Here is a 23,381-nt window from a genome sequence, read left to right as displayed (position 1 = left end):
CACACATCTACATACATATATAAAGACATCTATGTATAACATACAATATATATAGCTTATATATATGTAACATATAGCATGTATATGTGTGCTTTTTCAATACTGAATTTTTTCAACTCTGAACCTCACACATGCTACGTTAAGTGCTGTACCACTGAGGTATGTTCCCTTCCCTCTTTATCATAAGACAGGAACTTGCTAAGTTGCTCATGCTGGCATTGAACTCATGATCCTTCTGCCTCAAGCTCCGGAGGGGCTGGGATTACACCTGTGTGCCACCGTACTCAGCCTCCCTGATATTTCTACAGTTTATATTATGCTAGAAGATCTGGCATTTCCATCTACTTTGCTGCTGGTCATCATCATATTCAAGCTTCAAGTTACCATCTTAGCAATGTATATGCACTGTTTCCAGGCATCCTTGACAAAATGTTGATGCCCAAATCATTGATGAGAACTCTCATGTCAATAACATTCCCTCTATGTTAATTAATGTTCATAAATAATGAACCTGGTTCTCTGCTGCCTAGATTGAACAACTTGAACATCCACCCCTACAAGTGTTCTTTTGTTTTAAATGAATGCAATTAAAGTAGGTGTCTCAATGTCTTCAATGTATAGAATATTTTCTCCCAAAATGTTAACATTTCCATGCTCAGACTTTGTTGAGTCCTGATTAATTACTGGTTTGAGTCCAGTGAAAAATTATGAGCAGTTGTCATGGAGGTGAAATATCATTTGTAAGATAGCTTCTCAGGTGTGATTTATTAGATTCCCACACAAGAATGAATGAAAAGGAGCTGCTTCTACTGGCATGGAATTTCAGGGAGTGAGGATTGTAGAATTTTCCCATTATTCTATGCCAAGACTTTTTCAGTGTTCTGATTTTATATGAGGTGAGCATTTTATCCAGATTGAGCATTTGGTCAGTATGCCTAGCAGCTCTGCCACTCTGCTTTCCTTCCTTGGTGCCTGTGAAGTCACTCAAGTGGCTTACTAGTGAGACTTCTAAAATTCTGCCTGTGGTAGTTCAAGGAAGGTCCACACAAAGATGCCAAGCCCCAGAACCCACTAGTTCCTAGAATACCAGCTGGATGCTGGGTATTGCTGTAGCTGGGAGCTGGAGCAACTGATCTCCACAGGTACATAATGTATTTCCATGTCTCAAGGTGGGTTGACTACAGGATACCTTCTCAGAGTGGCTAGTTAGCTAGAATGTTAGTCCTTTGGGGCTACTGAGTGCATACCCATACCTGGAACAAAATAGAAGATGTAGGAGAAGCTACTTCAGTTGGAGTGCTCATTCATTCTTTGGGGTTCCTGGTTGTACCATTGCTCTCTCAGAGGAAAGCTGGCAATAAATTCAGTGGCTAAATGCTAAAGAAAGCTGTGTATTCCTGGAACTGAGCCCTGCAGAAACCACAATCAATGGGGATATAGGGTGTCTTGTAGGCGTCAACCGGCAAACCATCCTGAAATCAGAAGGGAAAAACTTTACTCCTTCCAGTGTTCCTCCACAACCCTCCAACAACAAGATTTAACAGTATAACAGCTGGAAAAAGAGACATGTTTATAGGATCCACACCATAATCATAGAACAGGCAAAATGAATTTGGAGTTGAGGGATAATAAATTAATAATGAAGCAGCCATCTTTACGAGTGAATATTGCCTAATCTTGCATGAACATCTCTGAAGCTTTTTCAAACATGTCTCATGATAATAAACCCTAGAATTAAAGGAGAAACCATTTGTCTTTGGGTCCTATATCCCCTGGTCAGGTTACCTCATGACTTCTTAATTTTCACATGCTTCTGGTTTATATAGGCATAAACACCAAATGAGAACCTATGGATGTCTGCATAAAATTAAACTCAAAATGGATCAAAGATCTAAGTATTAGACCAGAAACTGTACATCTACTAGAAGAAAATGTAGGCTCAATACTCCAACATGTCAGTTTAGGAACCAACTTCCTCAATAAGACTCCTAAATTGCAAGAAGTAAAATTAAAAAATCAATAAATGGAATGATATCAAACTAAAACTCTTCTTCACAGCAAAGAAAACAATCAAGAGCATGTGAGAGCCTAAAGAATAGGAGAAAAACTTTGCCACCTGCACCTCAGATAAGGTATTAATTTCCAGTGTACAAAGAACTCAAAAGTTTAACATCCAAAGTCAAATGGGCAAAGGAACTAAACAAAGGAAAGAAAAAAGAAGAAATACATGTGGTCAGTAAATACATGAAAAAATATTCAACATCTCTAGAAATTAGAGAAATACAAATTAAAACTGCACTGAGATTTTACCTCACTCCAGTCAGAATGACAACTGTCAAGAAGGTAAGTAACAGTAAACGTGGGTGAAGATGTGGGGAAAAGGATACACTCATACATTGCTGGTGGGACTACAAATTGGTGCAACCACTCTGGAAATTCCTTAGAAAACTTGGAATGGAACCACCATTGACCCAATTATACCATTTTTCAGAATATATCCAAAGGAGTTAAAATCAGTGTATACTTGAAATATATGAAAATAAAAACACAACCTATCGAAACTATAGTATGCAGTTAGTGCAGGGTTTTGAGGGAAATTTATAGCTTGAAATGCCTATGTTGGAACTGAAGAACTCAAATCAATAAAGTTAGTCTAAGAACATAGCTAAAAACAATGACAAGTTTACTCCTTTCTAGAATTTCAAAAGCTCTCCCATGAACAGTTAACTAGCTCTCAAGAAGCCTTTTAACACACAAATAACATTCACATTTAGTATATACAGAATATGTCACAGAGATGCATCTGCACTCACAATCATCACATATTGCACATGCATACACATGTGCACATGCAAACACACAAACACATCCTAAAGGGAGCCCATTCATCTGCGCATTAATCCTGCATATACTAAGTGAATCATCTTTAGTACCGAGCAGCTGGAAACATGTATACATCCATGGACAAATTACCTAACAAGTAAGGTTTCAAATCTGGTATGTTATGAAATATGGATATGATAAAATACTTAAGTGTACAGGAAAAATAAAGAAGAATGAAAAAGAAAAAGTAAGCATAACCTCTGAGGTTGAGAAGTAAAACAATCCAGGGAGATAAATGACAGGTAAGTTATATGTCCTAATGGTAGAGAGCAACTTATTCATAGTCTCTAATCTATGTATATGCTGTCTACAAGTCAGTTATGCTAGGGTAGTGGGATATGTTGCCAGGAAAGCAAAGAAGACAACTGGGGATGTAATGTGAGATAAAAAGCTTATTGACAAATACTTGCAGGGAAGGTCCAGTGGTAATGGGGTGACTGTGTTTCTGGTGCTTCTCTAGGGTCCCTGCATCCCTCTTGGTGCTTTGTCCAGTGGTGGTCCACTGGATAAGCATTTATCCTTCTTGGTGCTCTGTTCTGCACTAGTAAACATAGAGAGAGGGGACTTATATGTTAAGTTACAGAAGCAGTGACATCTTTTGTTTAACTTGCTTTGTCCCTTTTATGACCAGCATCCTAAGGAACTTGGAATGCATGCAAGAAAACATCTGTCTACAGAAAATACTAACTTTCCATGATTCCCAGAATAAATGAGAGAAAGTCAGTATCTTTTGAAATAATTACCTGGAATTTCCAGCCCATACTAGTTTCATATTGTTCTCTTCACTTGGCTAGGTTCTTGCAAATGGAGATGGGAGAGGGACACTTCAGGGACATGGTGTTTTACTATTCTGTTTTTCTCCAGGAATGACACAATGTGGTTGGTTGGAATACAAAGCAACAATCCTTTCTGCATCTTCCTATAATCACATTATTTTCTGGGGGGTCACGCATTGGGTTTAGTTTTGTACTGAAGGACCTCGAGATTAGGGTTCCAGGAGATTATCAGTGGGGCTAGGAAGGCACAAGATAGCCAATATGTAGGCAAAGAGAATACCAATCCTGATTTTTCTAGGTTTCCCAAATTCCACCATCCTAAATTTTTGGCCACAAGTTAAACCTGAAAGAACTCCATATAGTTTTTAAGATCCACCTCAGCTATAGGTACTGTCATCACCATGTGCTCCAAGTACCATCCTAGTTCTAAGTATGGTATTTAGTTTTAAAGTCTTTTATCTCTAGGTATTTAAGAATTTTACCCAATTCCAAGTAAATACAGTATGCTGCTTCATATTCCTGGTCTTGTTACACACAATCATGCCTGCCTCCCCCCCATGTTCCATTTCAGAAACCCATTTGACCTTCTGGCAGCTCAGGCTGCCAGCCACCATAGGAGTTCTGATAGATTACTCTGCTGAGCCTGGAAATTAGGGAAATGTAGAGAAAAAGTTAATGTTTCCAGCTTAATGACTAAGGAAACATGCCTTGAAAAACTGTTTGATATATTAACTAAGAAGGAAAAGGATATCTTAAAGTGCTATTAAAATTTCTTAAGACTTTCCTACCACCTTCACTGTATAGTATTTCATATTTAAAAGAGTTGCTTCTTCCTCATTCTTTTCCAGAAACTTCTCCTTTATTCTGAGATCCATTGTCCTTAGAGACTCAGCAAAGTTTGGAGAAGGGAGACCTCCAGTTCACCTAATCCTCATTGTTTGCAGTCTCAAGAAGTTGGGTTCTGGCAGCAATTTCACATCAATTTTAGCAAGCTTTTATATATATTAATCAAGTCCATCGTGCCTTGTCTGCTCAGAGTGTGCACTTCATCATCTTAGGATCTGGAAATGAATTCAACTCTTTGGTGTACTTTTCATTTTAATTACTTTTTTCCTGATACTAACACTAAATTCCATACATTGAGAATAAATTTTAAAACACACATATTGAAATATCACACTGAAGTCCATTAGTATATGCAAAAAACATGTTAATCAAAATTAAAATGAAATAAAATATTTTTTAAAGGGTAAAAAAAAGAAAACAAAAATGACACAAGCTTTTAGAGGGAATGCTTTCCATTTTTCTCCATTTAGAATGATGGTGGCTTTGGATTTAGGGTATATAGCTTTTACAAAGTTGAAGTATGTTCTTACTATTCCTGGTTTTTCTAGGGATAGAAGGGGATAGAAATGAGCTTTATTTTGCCAAATGCTTTTTTCTGCATTTATTGAGATGATCATGTGATTCTTGTATTTAAGTCCATTGATGCAATGAATTATGTTTACTGATTTCCATATCTTGAACCTGCATCCCTAGAATGAACCCCACTTGATCATGGTGCACTATTTTTTTGATATGTTTTTGTCTGCAATTTACCAGTATTTTATTGAAAATTTTTGCATCTATGATCATCAGTGATATTGATCTGAAGTTTTCTTTCCTTGCTGTGTCTTTGTCTGGTTTTGGTATCAGGGTGATTGTAGTTTCATAGAATGAGTTTGGAAGGTTCCCCTCCTTTTCTATGTCATGGAATAATTTGAGGAGTATTGGTGTTAGCTCTTCTTTGAAGATCTGATAGAACTCCGCTTAAAATCCATCTGGTCCTGGGCTTTTCTGTGTTGGTAGGCTTTTGATGGGGTCTTCAATTTCTTTGACTGAAATTGATCTGTTTAAATTTTCTACATCTTCTTGATACAATTTGGGCAGGTCATAGGTCTCTAGAAATTTACTGATGTCCTCGTGATTTTCTATTTAATTGTTGTATAGATTTTCAAAGTAGTTTCTGATTATTTTCTGTATTTCAGTAGTGTGGTGATATTTCCTTTTTCATCATGAATTTTAGTAATTTGAATTTCTCTTTCTCTTCATTAGCTTGGTTAAGGGTTTATCAATTTTATTTATTTTTTTCAGAGAACCAACTTTTTGATTCACTGATTTTTTTTGTTTCAATTTAATTTACTTTTGCTTTGATTTCAATTATTTCCTGTCATCTACTGCTTTGATGTTGATTTGTTTTTTTTCTAGGGCTTTGAGGTGTATAGTTAGGTTTTCATTTAGTTACTTTCTAATCTTTTAATGAATGAGCTCAATGCAGTGAAGTTTCCTCTTGGAAAAAAAAAGAAAACTTGGGAATTCATCAAACAAGAGGTGACAGAACTCAACAATGAAAAATACAGAAAACTAAAGAAAGAATTTGAAGAAAACCTTAAAAAATGGATAGATCTCCCATGTTCTTGGATAACCAGAATAATAGTGTCAAAATGGCCATAATACCAAAAGTGCTTATATAAATTTAAAGCAATTTCTATTAAAATTCCAATTATTTTTTTTCATAGAAATAGAAAAAGCAGACATGAAATTCACTTGGAAAAATAAGAGACCCAGAATAGCCAAAGCAATCCTTAGCAAGAAAAGTAATGCAGGAGGCATCAGAATATCAGACCTTAAATTATACTTTGGAGGTATAGTAACAAAAATGCCATGGTATTGGCACCAAAACTGACATGAAGACCAATGGAACAGAATAGAAGACACAGAGACACACCCACATAAATACAGTTATTTCCTACTAGACAAAGGTGCCATAAACATACATTGGAGAAAAGATAGCCTCTTCAACAAATGGTTCTGGGAAAACCAGAAATCCATATGTAGTAGAAGGAAATTGAACTCCAATGTCTCACCTTACATAACACAACTCAAAGTGGATAAAAGACCTACTAGGCATTGGACCACAGAACTTGCACCTACAAGAAGAAAAATAGACCCAACTCTTCATTATGTCAACTTAGGAAACAACTTCCTCAATAAGATTCCTAAAGTATAAGAAGTAAAATCAAAACTCAATAAATGAGATGGTATCAAACTAAAAATCTTCACAGCAAAGGAAACAATCAAGAATATGAACAGAGAGACTACAGAATGGGAGAAAATCTTTACCACTTGTACCTCAGATAGAGTATTACACTGAGATACCATCTCAGTCCATGGCAATTACAAAGAATACAAGTAACAAAAAACATAGGCAAAGATGTGGCCTAAAATTTCACTTGTACATTGCTGGTGGGACAGCAAATTGGTGCAACTACTATGGAAAGAAATATGAAGATTCCTTAGAAAACTTGGAATGGAATCACCATTTGACCCAGTTATCCTACTCCTCTGCACATACTCAAAGGACTTAAAATCAACATACTACAATGATACAGCCACATCATCAGTGTTTATAGTAGCTCAATTCACAAGAGCCCAGCTACGGAAACAACCTACATGTCCTTCAACAGAGGAGAGGATAAAGAAAATGTGGTATATGTACACAATGTAATATCATTCAGCCACAGAGAAGAATGAAATTATGGCATTTTCCAGTAAATGGATAGAAATGGTGAATATCCTGCTAAATGAAATAAGCCAGTACCAAAAAAATCAAAGGCCAAATGATCTCTCTGATATGTGGATGCAATAGAATAGAAGTCCATTGGACTAGACACAGGGGAATGAAGGGAAGGGAGGAGGGAGGGGAATAAGAAAGACAGTAGAATTAATCAGATATAACTTTCTGATCATTGTGTATGAATCCACATCATGTACAACCGCAAGAATGGGATCCGAATTAGAATAAGTTATACTCCATGTTTGTATAATATGTCAAAATACACTCTACTGTCATATATATATATAAAGAACAAATTTTATTAAAAATGACACAAGATTCATTGCTTCAAGTATGAATTATTAGCTTTTGGGTGTATTTCTCAAATATTTTTTGTATGTGTCTTCCTTCTTAGGATTGGCATCAGGTTTCATGGGCAGTTTATTTTTTATTTAATGTTATGTCTTGATCACTTTTCACATCTCTACTTGTTGCAAGGACAAGTGAACACAGTATTCAGTTGCACATTGTGTCACTTGGTTTACTTTAATAGAGTATTTTAATAATTCCTCTTTATTTTTATAATTAATGATTTTCTCCATGTCTTTATAATTGTTTTCTTTCACAAATTGTGTTTTCACAAAGAGAATCCTGGGGAGAAAATGTCTTTCTTTTAACTGATGCAAATTTCTCTATTGTTCTTAACGAGTATCCCACATTTCTATTGATAGTATAAAGATCTTTCTACCTCAATAAAATGATACATTCTTTCAAAATATTTACTGATTTAATACATGAGAAATTTGTTTCCTTGTGATGATGAACACAAGTCAGCTATGTTTGTATTATTCATCACATTCCTCAGACATCTCTCATTCTGGGGTGCCATGAGAACTGTTCCTCTTTCTTCTGGAGGGTTGCTTTATTAATCAGTTTTGTGTCACTGTGAGCAAAGTTCCTGACAAGAACGATTGAGTTTTGAGTCCAAAGTAAACAACCTAGTTGTTCTTGTTTATTTTTGTCTCATGCTTCAGAGGTTCAGTTCATGGTTGATCAACTCCAGAACTCTGGGCCTGAGATGAGTCAGAACATCATGGCAGAAAGATGTAAGGAGGAAAGTGGTTCATCTAATAGTAGCTAGGAAGTGGGGGAGAGAGAGAGAGAGAGAGAGAGAGAGAGAGAGAGAGAGAGAGAGAGAGAGAGAGAGAGAGGGAGAGAGAGAGAGAGAGAGAGAGAGAGAGAGAGAGAGAGAGAGAGAGAGAGAGAGAGAGAAAGAGAGAGAAAGAGAAAGAAGTCATGGAAAAAATAAACCCCAAGGTCTTACACCCAGTGACATACTTTCTCTAGTTACTACCTAGTACAGTAGTACAGTAGTCTTTTCAAATTATTAATCCATCAGATGGATTGATATACTGATTAGGTCACAGGTTACAGCTCTCATGATCTCACCTCTGAAAATTGCTGGATTGTCTATCATATGAGCTTACTGGGCAACACCTTATATCCAAACAATATTCATTGATGGTCTCAGGGATAGTTGTTCACAGAGATAACTTTGTGATTGTTTTAGTCTGCTTTGTGTCACTGTGATCAAAAAGACTTGACAAGAACAACTTAAAGGATAAAAAGCTTATTTGGCTCATGGTTTCAAGGGTTCAGCTCATGTTTGGCTAACCACAGATCTGGACCCAGATGAGGTAGAACATCATGGGAAAAGGGTGCAGCCGAAGGAAGCTGCTTCATTCAAGGCAACAAGGAAGCAAGGGGATGGGGGGAAAGGGGACACAGGGAAGATACATTCTTCAAGGGCATTCCCCCAGTGACTCATCTCCAGCTGTGGCCCAAATGCCTAGAGTACCAGCCACTCAGTTCATTCAAATTAGGATGGACTAGTTTGGAGGACACTTTATATAACTATAACATTGAAATATGTAATGGCCTGTCAAACTTTAATCATTATGTCAGATCAATGGGGGCAATTGAGAGTATGGGGACATTTTGATCCTTGGCTCAGGGCTCATTACCACAAAATCCTCTGACAAACCTGTCTCTAATCTGTTTGGTTCTAACTCCATAGATGATGGGGTTGAGCATGGGAGGCACCAGAAGATAGACATTAGCAAACATGATGTGCACCACTCGGGGCACTTGATGGCCAAAGCGGTGGGTGAGAAAGGTAAAAAGGGCTGGAACATATAAAGCCAGGATAACACAGATATGAGAACCACAGGTACCAAAAGCCTTAAGATGGGCTTCGCCTGAGGGCAACTGAAGAACAGCTCTCAAAATCATCACATAGGATATGCCAATCAAAATGATATCAAAGCCACCCACAGAGAAGGCCACAAAGAGCCCATATGCACGATTGATGCTGGTGTCAGCACAAACCAACTTCAACACAGCCATGTGCTCACAGTAGGACTGGGGAATGACCTTGTTGGGGCAGAAGGGCATCCTGGAGATCATGAAGCAGAAGGGGCTCACCCACAGCAGCCCTCTCATCATCACCGCCGAACCCAGCTTGATCACCGCAGAGGTGGTGAGGATACTAGAGTGCCGGAGTGGGAAGCAGATGGCCACATAGCGGTCCAAGGCCATGGCCATGAGCACCCCAGACTCCACAGAAGAAAAGGCATGGATGAAGAACACCTGCATGAGGCAGGCATGATATTCAATCTCACGAGCGTGGAACCAGAGTATGGCCAGCATTTTAGGCTGTGTGGAGGAGGAGAGGACCAGGTCAGTGAGAGCCAGCATGGCCAGAAAGAGGTACATGGGCTGGTGCAGGGTATGGTCAGTTCTGATGACGTGCAGGATGGTGATATTGCCAGTTATGGCCACAACATACATGACACAGAATGGGAAGGCGATCCAGAAGTGGGCAGCCTCCAGTCCTGGGATTCCAAGCAGGATGAAGGATGCAGGATGAGAAGAGCTGTTTCCTGAAGCCCACATCAGGGGATGGATACTATTTTCCCTTGTGTGAAGGTAATCTAGTCTCCGCAGGTGAAAACAAACAAAACAATTATTATTGTTATTTATAAGTCTTTTTGAATGGGACTATTGGATTTTGTAATAAACCAAAATAAATTTCACTATTTTAACAACATAAGGTGCTGCTTATGTTCATATTAATGACATTCAAAATGAATTTTGAAATTAACAGCTTCAAGTATAGATGTACTTCCAGAATAAATATTTGTTTTGATAGTAAAATTTGCTAAGGTAGAATACATTTTGGCAAATAATGTCATATTAAGTTTTACCCTTTCATTCTTTACAATTACCTTCTAATTGTTTAACCTTTAGCAAATGCCCTTTTAATTCCTGTTAATTCTCCTGGGCAAAATTTCAGTATTTAAAAGCAACATGGATTAAAGAACCAGAGCTATGTTTGAGTGATGTTGAATTAGAATGAACTCTAGGATGGTTACCTTGATGATGTGGTTTTGGAGATAGCTGAGGGACCAATTGTGCATCTGTAAATAAACATCTTTAGTGTATGACTCCTGCTTCTTTAGAGGTAAAATATGATCTGTCAAAGTTCAGGTCATAAATATTTTAGCTTCATGGGCTATGCAGTCTCTCGTGCATCTAATCAGTTTAAACTTTGTCATGCAAATCAGCAGCCATAGTCCATATGTAAGTGCATGTGTGTGACTTTATTCCAGTAAAAGCTTATTTACAAAAGCAGGGTACAGCTGGATTTGGCCTGCAGGCTATGGTTTGTCAAGGGTGGTCCTAGGTGATGAATTTACTTGAGGTCAGCCTATAACTCTGCATTATTCCTAGTACCTCTGTGCTTTGTACAGAGGAGAGGTTTAATAAATATTCACTGAAGAAAATAAATAATAAATGCCATTATTTTGTGACTAACAGCCTTTTATCTGTATAACAACAATATGCTAAGATATCCTGGCAGAGCCCACTTAATCCTACTCTGAACCCCACTCACAAGACAGTTTTGTTCATTTCTTATATTAGATGTGGCCCTGCTGCCAATAAGCACACTGGAGCACCGTCCTCTGACCTCTGAACTGGCCTTATGTGAGCTGACTCCATGTTGGATCCCTCTGATGAAAGCCCATACTTCAGAATCCATAGGACACAGGTGACCGTTGTCACCGACCACCTTATCATTACTTAGTCTCAGTTTTCTTATGTCTTAGAGTGAAAGTCATTGCTTTTACCTCCATCATAACAGACACATCTAGGCAAGAAAAATATCTTTTCTAACCACCCTTAACAAGTCACCTCTGGATACTAACATGTGTTTCATTTTACTAGACTGGCTATTCCTTTAAAAAAATTCTTTGAGATGCCAAATAGGCCTATTTGCTTTCAAATTTTCCCTAGGTTTATGACTGTATGAAGGAAATGAGATTCAGACTTTTGAGGTCTTTCCTATGCCTGGAATTTTCCTAGCCTTCCCATAGGATAGGCATAGGTTTGCTTTAAACAAGTATCACTAAGAAGCATATTGCAAAACTTCAGAAATACATTATTTGTAACCTGGGATCTCTGTGTTTTGGAAGGCCTGCTCTTCCCAGTCTTATGTTTTCTGTTTGAGACAGAAACAGTACAGAACACACAGGTTATCAGATTTGCCCTGGATTAAGGGATGGGAATGTGCATTCCCTAAATGGTAGAAATGGAAGAACAACATAGTTTCCCATCTTTTGCAACTCTCCTTCCTTCTCTACCCTGGTATTAAATATGTTCATGTCTCTTTTTCCTGAGATAAAATTCTTTTAGCACAGTGCACACTGGAAGTTGGAATTAAGTCATATTCTTTTCAAAGATTAGATCTAAGTTGATTTCACTTTGAACTTATGATTCAATTTTTTTCCTCTTCTCCCAAATAAAATACAACTTGTTAAGACACTGTGTAACTTTTAGTTGAGGAAATATGGTTACAAGAACAACATCCACAAATTGAGTAGAGTCAGTTATCATCTGTGAATATGGGTTTGAATCCAGGGCTGGCTGGCTGACTCTGTTGAACCACCATTACACCACCCACTTTGTGGAAGTAATTGTGTCCTTCTGTTAACTGTGTTGCAGAAGCAATGAAAGAGTAGAAAGTAAAATGGGCTGCGATCTTGCTAAAGAATAGCTTGAGGGAAATTTAGACTGTTATCTCAGAGTGGGGTACCCAAAACCAAGATGGAGGGCAGGTGGGGTTCAGATGCAACCTCCTTCATGGGGAGGTGTGTGGAGAGGCAGTCTGCATACCTTTCTAGGTCTCCACGGGGTGGGGCACAGATGGAGCCCTGCTCCTTTCTCCTGATCCCATACTGGAGTTCCGTGGTCATGGATCTGTGGATATGGTTTTCCTATTGAGTCAGACCCTTTCTGCACAGTGCATTTTCTTGCCTTCCAGCTTCCTGGAGTCTCTGAATCCCACTGCAGTCTGGGAAGAGCACAGGTGCCTGAGGTACAGAAAATCACACACTGAGCTTTGCTCTGTCTGATCAAGCCACATATGTTCATAAGTGCTTTTAACAAGCCCCTGGGGTTCAGCCTTTGGCAGAGACCTCAGCGTAGAGTCTATTTAAAGGATATGCCTGGCCTTTCCCTTCCCCCCTAGCATTATTTCCTACCCCCAACCCCAAGTTCCACTGCCTCATACTAATACCAGCTTCCTCTGAGACTGGAGACCAAAGCTAGAAGGATTAACCCCTAACTCCTCTCCCCTCTGTGTCCACGAATGCAAAGACAGGGGACTTGAATTCATGTGTAAGAAGGTGTAAGATTAGATGTGTGAGCTCATCATACACCCATATTTTTGTTATTTGGAGTATATGTGTGTGTATGTGTGTGTGTATAAGCTTGTGTTTTATGAAATAATTGATATTTCTTTGCTTTAAACTTGCAGTATTATTATGACAACATCATTCTGTTGGTGTATAGTCACTGAGTGCACATGCTTTTGTGAAGGCACATATCTAGCTACATACCTGATAGTGTGAGATGGCATATTGGCATGCATGTATATGAGTATAGTTTTAATTAGCTTTTTTATTGCTGTGAACAAAATACCCAACAAGAACAACTTAGAGGAACAGAAGTTATTTGGGACTCATGGTTTCAGATGTCTCAACCTATAGAGAACCAGTAAGAGTAGAAGGTAAAATAGGCTGTGATCTTGCTAAAGAATAGCTTGAGGGAAATTTAGACTGTTATCTCAGAGTGGGGTACCCAAAACCAAGATGGAGGGAAGGTTATGAGCCCCAGTTAAGACAGGATATCATGGGGGAGATGAGGAAAACTACGCAGTTCATGGAAGGGTGGGAAGCGACTGGAGAAGGGGTCACAGGAAAGATACACTCTTCCAGGGCATATCCCCATCTCCTCTAGCCATGCCCATCTGCCTAGGGTTACCACCCAGTCAGTCATTTCAAACAAGATGAACTCAATAAGTAATAACTCTTATAATCATTTACTTATAATATTCCTGTATTAATCCAGGAGCTTTTGAAGAATACCTCATGTCCAAATCATAATGAGTGTTTATATGTAAGGGGTGTGGACTTGATGAGGGTGCTGATCATCTATCCGTGCTTCACTATGTACTGAGGTTGCCATGGTTCCAAGGTCCCTTACTTCTAAATTGGTGATTATTCAGAGAGTAAAGGAATTCTGTTGAAGATCCTGCTATGGTCATTTCAAACCTTTCTGAGGCTCTGATGCTCTCTTTCCTCAAGCTGAAGAGTTAAAACCTACACAGAGCTCCCTCCTTTCCCAATCCCTACACAGGGTCCTGCTGAGTTTCTCTCATTGTTTTCAGCATACCACCAACTTTTAAAAATTTCATTTTTAATGAGATGTAAAAGGAAAGTGAGATAAAAAGCATTAAAAACAAGATTAATTTGCAGAATAGAGAATTGTCAAACATCAGAAGACATAACTCACAAAAAATAAAACCCAACATATATTTTTAGGAAAAAAAATTGCCAAAGTTATTGAAGTTACATTTAGGTGCTTATGGTAGATTATGATGATCCTATGCTAAGGTCAGGGCATATATATATACAGCTATCATAACAAAAAACTTATCTTTTTGTTTACATATCATAACCAAATCATGGAATAAAATTGTATTTCAAAGTGAACTCTGGATTTACAGAAAATATTGAAAATTGTATGATATTATGGATCAGACTGAAATGGCACATTGGAATTTTGGTTATCTCAGTTTACAATGCAAATTATTTTTCTTTGTCTAGTCTTTTGTTTGCCTTTGGCATATTAAACCTAAGTGTAATAAAAACAGGTGCATTTGCTTTCATTTTTTTCTTCTTCCTTTTTTGGCTAATACTTTAATTAGCTAATTAATTAATTATTTGTTCTGTTTAGTTATACATGGCAGCAGAGACATCTTTCTATTTTTTTAAATCTCAAACAGGATATAACAACTGGATATAGAACCTGTATTTTCTTGTCTTCTGATTCTTGCCCAGTTTGAAAAGACAGTGACCCCCAAGGAGATATGATATCCAGTCTCCTGAAGAAATTACTTTAGTAGGCCAACCACACTACTTTTCAAACTTAGTGCAAGGAGTAAATTCCCTCAAGGATGGAGTGTGTAACAGAAAGTTCGATGTTTTCCCAGTTGGCTGTCTTATGGTACCCTTATCATTTTTGTCTTTCGAAAGTTGTTAACTCTATAGATGCATCAAGAACTTAGGATCCTGGCTCCCAGCCTTATTCTGAACCGATCTCCAGGAGATGCATGAAGATTTCTGGGCAGTGTTTCAAGTCCAGTTAAGGGTAGTTACAATAAATTGTAACTTTACCAATCTGTGATTGTGGGCTTATGAAAGTGGTGCAAAGAATGATTTTTGGAAATATAATTTTGTGGAAGAAAATGTTGGTTAGGAAAATAACATGAAGGTCCTAGGACTCTTTTTTTTTTTTTTGAGTTCATCTTTCTTTTTCTCTTATTGGTTCTACTTAGTTATACATGACAGTGGAATGCACTTTGACACATCAAGAATAAATGGAATATAACTTCTCTTTTTTCTGGTTGTGCCTGATGTATAATCACATTGGTCATGTAGTCAAATATACACATAGGATAATAAAATCCATTTCATTCTACTGCCCTGCCTACCGCCACACTCCCTTTCCTCCCTTCACTTCCCTCTACCTCATATAAAGTAAATCTATTCTTCCCTTATAATTCACTTATTGTGAATTAGCATTTGTATATCAGAGGAAATATTTGGTCTTTGTTTTTTTGGGATTGACTTATTTCACTTAGCATGGTAGTCTTCAGCTCCATACATTCACCAGCAAATGTCATAATTTCATTCTCCTTCAAGGCTGAGTAATATTCCATTGTGTATATATACCACATTTTCTTTATCCATTCATCTGTTGAAGTACACCTAGATTGATTCCATACTTTAGCTATTGTGAGTTGAGCTGCTATAAACATTGACATAGCTACATCACTCTAGTATGCTGATTTTAAGTTCTTTGGGTATCAACTGAAGAGTGGGATACCTGGGCCAAATGGTGGGTCCATTCCAAGTTTTCTGAGGAATCTCCATACTGCTTTCCATAATGGTTGCATCAATTTGTATTCCCACCAGCAGTGCATGTGTGTACCTTTTTCCCACATCCTCACAACGATTATTTTTGCTTGTATTCTTGATAATTGCCATGCTTACTGGAGTGAGATAAAATCTTAGAGTAGTTTTGATTTGCATTCAATATATGCATGGAGAAAACTTGGTCAGCTTTATATTCTCACAATATTTATATCCTCACTGTCATTGACCTTTGTGTCTATAGTACCTCAGTCAATGATGCATAAAATTAACCTGGATCTAGTCACAGTTCAGAGATAATAGATCTCTGAATTTTTGAGCACCCTCCTATTTTACTACAATATCCTTTCTTTCTAGTGCTTTTGCTCATCCTGTGTTCTTCCTCATCATCCATTCCACATATATGCATGTGAATATTTGTACATATAGTATATGGTATATAATATGAAGATCATTATAAACATATGTAATGCACATTTAATTTATAATGATAGCTATTATATATGTGTGTTTATATATGTGTGAGTATATATATTCTTTCAACACTTTTTCTCTTAAATTTCTTTGTATAAATTCTACTTTTTACAGCCTATCATTTCAACCCCATTCACATGAAAGTCCTCAAGAACTATTTTCCATGACAGCTATCATTCAAAGCTTCACTATCTACTGCTACTATTTTATCACTGAGTTACTGCTAGAAATGAAAACAAATGATTAGTTTGTTGATACTGCAAGTTCATGGTGACCAGCCTTTTCTGCACTTTCTAAATACCCGTAGTTTTACATTTTATCTCTCTTTAACTGTGCAAATAACAATAATGAGAATGTACTAAATTCTTGGTTAAATATATTGTTTTGTCTCTGTCTCCTAATTTATGATAAGGTTCTTCTATTATTCTCTGCATCTCTTAGGGAAGCAGAACTTCCAGACATGACATTGAGGATAAACCTACTGATTCTGGCCTCCTGATTTTCTGCCCACCTCAAATCTACTCACCTAAGCACAGTGGTCTCTGACATTCTCTCTGCCACCTAGGCTCAGCACCACATTCTCATCAAATAAAGTCTGGCTGGAGGGTGAATGTCTAGGTCTACACTCTGCCACCTCCTTGTTTTTTGGAGAAGTTGGCTGATGTTAACACTGTTGGGAGGTTATGGACACTGCCAAAAGAAGTCAAGAGAGTGGGTGTTATGACTGAATGAATCACATCCTCCAATAGTGTGTTGAAGATCATAGCCCTCAGTGCCTTCGAATGTGATCTTATTTTGAAAGCAAGTCATTGCAGATGAAATTCATTAGGAGAAGATTCTACTGGAGAATGGTGTGTTCCTAACCCAGTATGACTAGAGTTTCTATATAAAGGGGGGATTTGGAGATAAACACAGTCAGAATGTTACATAGGTTAAAAAGGCAGAAATGAAGGTGATGCATCTGTAAACCAAGGTTTCCATCAATCTACCATAATCTAGGGATGGTGTATATTCTCCCTTAAAATCAAGAAAAGGAACCAATTCAACTGATACCTTCATCTTGGTTTTCAGGCCTCTGGAACTGTAATACAATGAGTTTCTTTCTTGTAAAACCCTCAGTTTGTTGTAGTTTGCTGTAACAAATCCTAGGATAATAATATAACAAATACACTTCTATCTATTGCTCTAAATTTTCATCTGTAAATAAATATACCTTATACGAACTAGTGAAATTTCAAATATAGTTTTAATGAAATTGCTTATCTAGACAGAGACTCTCCAGAATGGTTTCAAGTGTCCCACATCCCTGGTTGACCTTGTATTTATGTAAAGACTAACAAATTCATTATTTAAAAGAATTTTGAAGAAACCAGTAATAGCTCCAAACACATTATTAATTGATTATCAATAGAAGGATTGATGTTAACGCAATGATTGAAAATTTCTTAGTGATGCAAGAATAACTGGACATCTGTATGAAAAAATCAAAAGCAAAAATGAACCTCAGTTTCTACCTAAATGTTAAAGGTCTTAATAGGAGATGTAACATAGACTTAAAAATTAGAAAAGCTAAAGAGGAAAATAATAAGATTGAAAGAAAAATGACATGAATTAGGAAAACTACTCCATTCACAATAGCCTCAAAAAACAAAACAAAACAAAACAAAACTTGGGAATCAATCTAACAAAAGAGGTGAAAGACTGCTACAATGAGAAATACAGAACACTAAAGAAAGAAATTGAAGAAAACCTTAGAAGATGGAAAGATCTTCCACGTTCTTGGACAGGCGGAATTAATGTTGTGCTTGACAACTAATATTGTCCTATATAGTGCCATTCTACCAAAGACGCTGTACAGATTCAATGCAATTCCAATTAAAACCTCAATGACATTCCTCATAGAAATAGAGAAAGCAATCATGAACTTCATCTGGAAGAAGAAGAGACCTCAAATAGCCAAAACAATCCCAAATAGAAAAAGTGAAACAGGAGGTATGACAATACAAGACATTAAATTATACTACAGAGCAATAGTAACAAAACCGGCATGATATTGGCACCAAAATAGGCAGGCAGAACAATGGTACAGAAAAGAAGACACAGAGATGAACCCACATAAATACAGTCACCTCATATTAGACAAAGGAGCCAAAAACATACAATGGAGAAAAGATAGCCTGTTCAACAAATGGTGCTGGCAAAACTGGAAATCCATACGCAATAAAATGAAATTAAACCTGTATCTCTCCCTACACAAAACTCAACTCAAAATGGATCAAGGACATAGGAATTAGACCAGAGACCCTGTACCTAATGGAAGGCAAAATAGGCTTGAATCTTCCTCATGTTGGCTTAGGATCAGACTTCCTCAACAAGACTCCCAAAGCACAAGAAATCAAAGCAAAAATCAATAAATGGGGTGGACTCAAACTAAAAAACTTTTTCTCAGCAAAGGATACAATCAAGAATGTGAACAGAGAGCCTAGAGAGTGGGAGAAAATCTTTTCCACATGCACTTCAGATAGAGCACTTCAACAGATGAATGGATAAAGAAACTGTGGAATATATTTCAGCCATAAAGAAGAATAATATTATGGCATTTGCAAATAAATGGATGGAATTAGAGAATATCATGCTAAATGAAATAAGTCAGTCCCCAAAAACCAAAGGCCAAATGTTTTCCTTTATAAGTGGAGGATGATATATAATGGGAGTGGGGAGATGTGGAGTGAGAGAAGAATGGAGGAACTTTATATTATGTAGAAGGAAATGAAAGGGAGGGGGGTATGAAAAATGGTGGAATGAGACAGACATCATTACCCTATGTACATGTATGATTACATGAATGGTATGAATCTACATCCTGTACAACCATAGAAAAAAAAAGATGTACCCCATTTGTGTACAATGAATCAAAATGTAGTCTTTATAAAATAAAAAAAAAGAAAAAAGAAAAAAGATACCCTTTGGTATGTTTGAAGACATCTACAATTTATATTACAGGAAAAATGGTTTTAATCTTAAAATATTTTAAATATTTATATTATTAAGATCATGATAGAGTATATTGTAATAACCTTTTCTTAACATTTATAAAATATGAAGATAAAAAAAGAAAGGGTCTTTGGTTGCAGATAAATGCTGTAATATTATAATGACTTCAAGAAGGAGGCAGAGTGACAGAATATATAGCATTAGGTCCCAGGAGTTGGTTCATGATCATAGAGTGGAATAAGAAGAAATGACTATGAACATGAACTTGTCTTCAAGGCAGTGAGTATCCCTCCATATCCTGAGTGAGCCCCATTTGTCTCCTCTATACCCCTGAATGTTCTAAGTGACTTCTTCAGTGCGGAGCAGTTGGAGACAAGTGCTTTCCCATGGATAAATTTATCCATTTATGGATTAAATACCTGAAAGACAAAGGTATCAAAGCAGGTATTTTATGAAATATGGGTAGTTAAAAATACCTATGTGTATAGGAAACTTAAGAACAAAACAACAACAACAATAACAAAAAAAAAAAAAAAAAAAAAAAAACAAGCATAGAGAAAAGAGCAATCTAGGGAGGCAGAATGAAACCCTAGGTGTGTTACAGAGGTAAGATAGCATGCAGGTAGGCATATCCCTGTATTCAACTTGTTTCTCATGCTGTGTCTTTGCTGGGGATGTCATGGAATTCAGCTTTGCCAGAAGAACTTGGGGATGAGGACCACCAGCAGATTATCACTGGGGAAAGGAAGGCAAAAACCTTTCCACTTGTGGGGAAAGACGATACCACCACTGAATTTTCAAGGTTCCCCAAACTCTACCATCCAGAATGTTTGGTCACTAATAAAGGTAGAACTATGCTATGCAAAATATTGAGGTATCCCTCAACTGTAAGGTAGATCATCAAATTATGCTTCACGTGGGTTTTAAACTGTGTGTTCAGTTTTAGAGTCCCTTATCATTAGTTGTTTAAAACTTTTACCCAATTCCTAATGCTGCACACTGCTTCATAGCCCTACTCTCCACTATTCCTGTGGTTCTATCTGCCTTCTCCCCATTTTCTTTTCCAGGAAACCAATTTAATATTACTGGAAACTCATGCTACCAGCTCCCACAGGTTTGTGATACATTGTTTCCCTAAGTGCTGGTAGGAGAGATCAGGGAAGAGGTCACCAATTAGACTGCAATAACACAGGAGGAAATAAGCTTTTAAAAACTACTTAAAATGTTAAAGGAGTAATATTTGGAAATGCTATAAATATTCTAAAGAACTTCCTAAAACCTTGAACTATGCCATATATTTCCTTTAGACGAGAACCTTCTTCCTCAATTTTTTTTTTCAAAAATTGCTCTTTCATTTTGAAATCTTTCGCACTCAAGGACTTAACAAATTTGGGTAAATGGAGACAATCCTCATTATTAGCAGTCTCAAGAAGTTATGAGCTAGTAACAATTTTACATCTAGATTTTCAAGCTTTTGTGTATATAATAATTGTCCCTTGTCATCCAGATTGTCTACTTTGCTGGCTTAGATTTTGGCCATGAATTATCCTCTTCGATATAGTTTTGTTGTTTTCGTTATATTTTTTATATTACCATTAAAGTCTGTTAGTTCACTGTAAGGTTTGAGGACATGTGTTGCAATATCACACTGAACCCTCTTAGTACGTACAATTAAAACATTAATAGAAAAATTAAATAAAAGGTTTTTAAAGGTTAAATAAAAAGAAAGTGCCACAAGCCTAATTCTTCCAAGTATCTATTTTTAGCATTTGTATGTATTTCCCAAATAATTTTCTGTACATGTATCTTCCTTTTAGAATTGGCCTCAATATTTATGGACAGTTGTTTTATCTTTTATTTTCTATGTGATGTTATATCTTAATCATTTTTCATGTCTTTATTTATCATTGTAAATACTGTAGCTAAGTGGCACATGACATTTAATTTCACATTACTTCACTGGGTTCTTATGGTATTTGAATACTGTTCCTTTTTACTTTGATAAATAATGGTTCCATGCATCTTTTTAGACATGTTTTTGTTTCACAAATTCTTATTCTTAAAATAATTCCCAGATACAGAAATTGTATTTGTGTGTTCAGAGATAATTTCTACATTCCTTTTAAACTGTGTACCAACTTACACTTCTACCAATAATATTTCACCTATATAATACAAAGATAACATTCTTATAAAATTTTCACTGATTTACTAGTTAAGGAATGTTTATTGTTTTCTTGAGAAGATGAACATAGATCAAATAAATTTGTATTTTCCAACATATTTTTCACAGTTCTCTTGTTTGGGGTATCCAGAAAATTATTCCTTTAGCTTCTGGAGAGATTTTGGATTCTAGAGTCCATGTACCTGACTTTCTAATGATACATAATGGCCTGGCAAACACTTTTCGCTATGTCCCCAGATCAATAGAGCATTTGAGAGTGTGGCAACTTTGTGATCCTTGGCTCAGGGCTCTTTTCCACTACAGCCTTGGATAACTCTGTCTCTAATCTGTTTGGTTCTAACTCCATAGATGATGGGGTTGAGCATGGGAGGCACCAGAAGATAGACATTAGCAAACATGATGTGCACCACTTGTGGCACTTGATGGCCAAAGCGGTGGGTGAGGAAGGTAAAAAGGGCTGGGATGTAGAAAGCCAAGATTACACACATGTGGGAGGCACAGGTGCCAAAAGCCTTGAGACGGGCTTCACCTGAGGGCAACTGAAGAACAGCTCTCAAAATCATCACATAGGATATGCCAATCACAATGATATCAAAGCCAACCACAGAGAAGGCCACAAAGAGCCCATATGCACGATTGACTCTGGTGTCAGCACACACCAACTTCAGCACAGCCATGTGCTCACAGTAGCACTGGGGAATGACCTTGTTGGGGCAGAAGGGCATCCTGGAGATCATGAAGCAGAAGGGGCTCACCCACAACAGCCCTCTCATCATCACGGCCGCCCCCAGTTTGATCACCACAGAGGTGGTGAGGATACTAGAGTGCCGGAGTGGGAAGCAGATGGCCACATAGCGGTCCAAGGCCATGGCCATGAGCACCCCAGACTCCACAGAAGAAAAGGCATGGATGAAGAACACCTGTGTGAGGCAGGCATGATATTCAATCTCACGAGCGTGGAACCAGAGTATGGCCAGCATTTTAGGCTGTGTGGAGGAGGAGAGGACCAGGTCAGTGAGAGCCAGCATGGCCAGAAAGAGGTACATGGGCTGGTGCAGGGTATGGTCAGTTCTGATGACGTGTAGGATGGTGATATTGCCAGTTATGGCCACAACATACATGACACAGAATGGAAAGGCGATCCAGAAGTGGGCAGTCTCCAATCCTGGGATTCCAAGCAGGATGAAGGATGCAGGATGAGAAAAGTTGTTCCCTGAAGCCCACATCAGGGGATGGATACCATTTTCTCTGGTGTGAAGGTAATCTACACTCTGCAGGTGAAAACAAAACAATTATTATTGTTATTTATAAGCCTTTTGTATGGGGTAAGTGGAGTTAATGATAAACCAAAATAAATTCCATTATTTTAATAACTAAAATTTTGCAACATAAGATGCTGCTGCTCGTTATTTTGTGTTCATATTTATGGCATTCAAAATGGTATTATAACATACCAGCTCCAAACATAATTATTTCTTTAGAATTACTTTTTGTCCTGAAAGTTTTATGCAGTAAAAATATGTATCTGGGCAATTAAGGTCATATTTCAGTTTTGCCTTTTCCTTATTTACAACAACCATCTGATTTTTTAACCTTTCCCATATGTATTTTTTATGCCTTTGCTAAGTTTCCGAGGTAACATTTCGAGCTTGAAAGTCAGCAAGGAAGGATTAAAGAATTCAAAATAAGGTGGGAGAGGAAGGAATAGAAATTTAGTGGATTAGACAAAACAAAGGCAAGGGAGGAGGGATAGGAAAACGAAAGACAGTGGAATGAATCTGACATGCCTTTCCGATGCACATTTATGAATATACCATATATATGTATGTGAATTCGTGAGTGAATGTTGATGTCATGTACATCCAAAGGAAATTAATTTAAAAAAAAACTTTGGGCAAATGGCAGAAAGATCAACA

General features: G+C 37.3%; 2 protein-coding genes across 2 annotated transcripts; both read right to left on the bottom strand.

The window, feature by feature from the left end:
• Nucleotides 1–9,264: 9,264 nt before the first annotated feature.
• On the bottom strand, nt 9,265–10,215 carry LOC124960260 (olfactory receptor 52R1-like). Its single transcript, XM_047518968.1, has one exon. The coding sequence runs from the start codon at nt 10,207–10,209 to the stop codon at nt 9,265–9,267; it is 945 nt and encodes a 314-aa protein (XP_047374924.1). The 5' UTR covers nt 10,210–10,215.
• Nucleotides 10,216–21,746: 11,531 nt separating this feature from the next.
• Nucleotides 21,747–22,697, bottom strand: LOC124960200 (olfactory receptor 52R1-like). Its single transcript, XM_047518821.1, has one exon. It carries the CDS (start codon nt 22,689–22,691, stop codon nt 21,747–21,749), a length of 945 nt encoding a protein of 314 aa, XP_047374777.1. The 5' UTR covers nt 22,692–22,697.
• Nucleotides 22,698–23,381: the final 684 nt, after the last annotated feature.

Source organism: Sciurus carolinensis, chromosome 11 (genome assembly GCF_902686445.1).
Source record: "Sciurus carolinensis chromosome 11, mSciCar1.2, whole genome shotgun sequence".
Taxonomy (NCBI): domain Eukaryota; kingdom Metazoa; phylum Chordata; class Mammalia; order Rodentia; family Sciuridae; genus Sciurus; species Sciurus carolinensis.
Note: the sequence above shows the minus strand (reverse complement) of the source record. Positions and strands in the feature narration are given on the sequence as shown.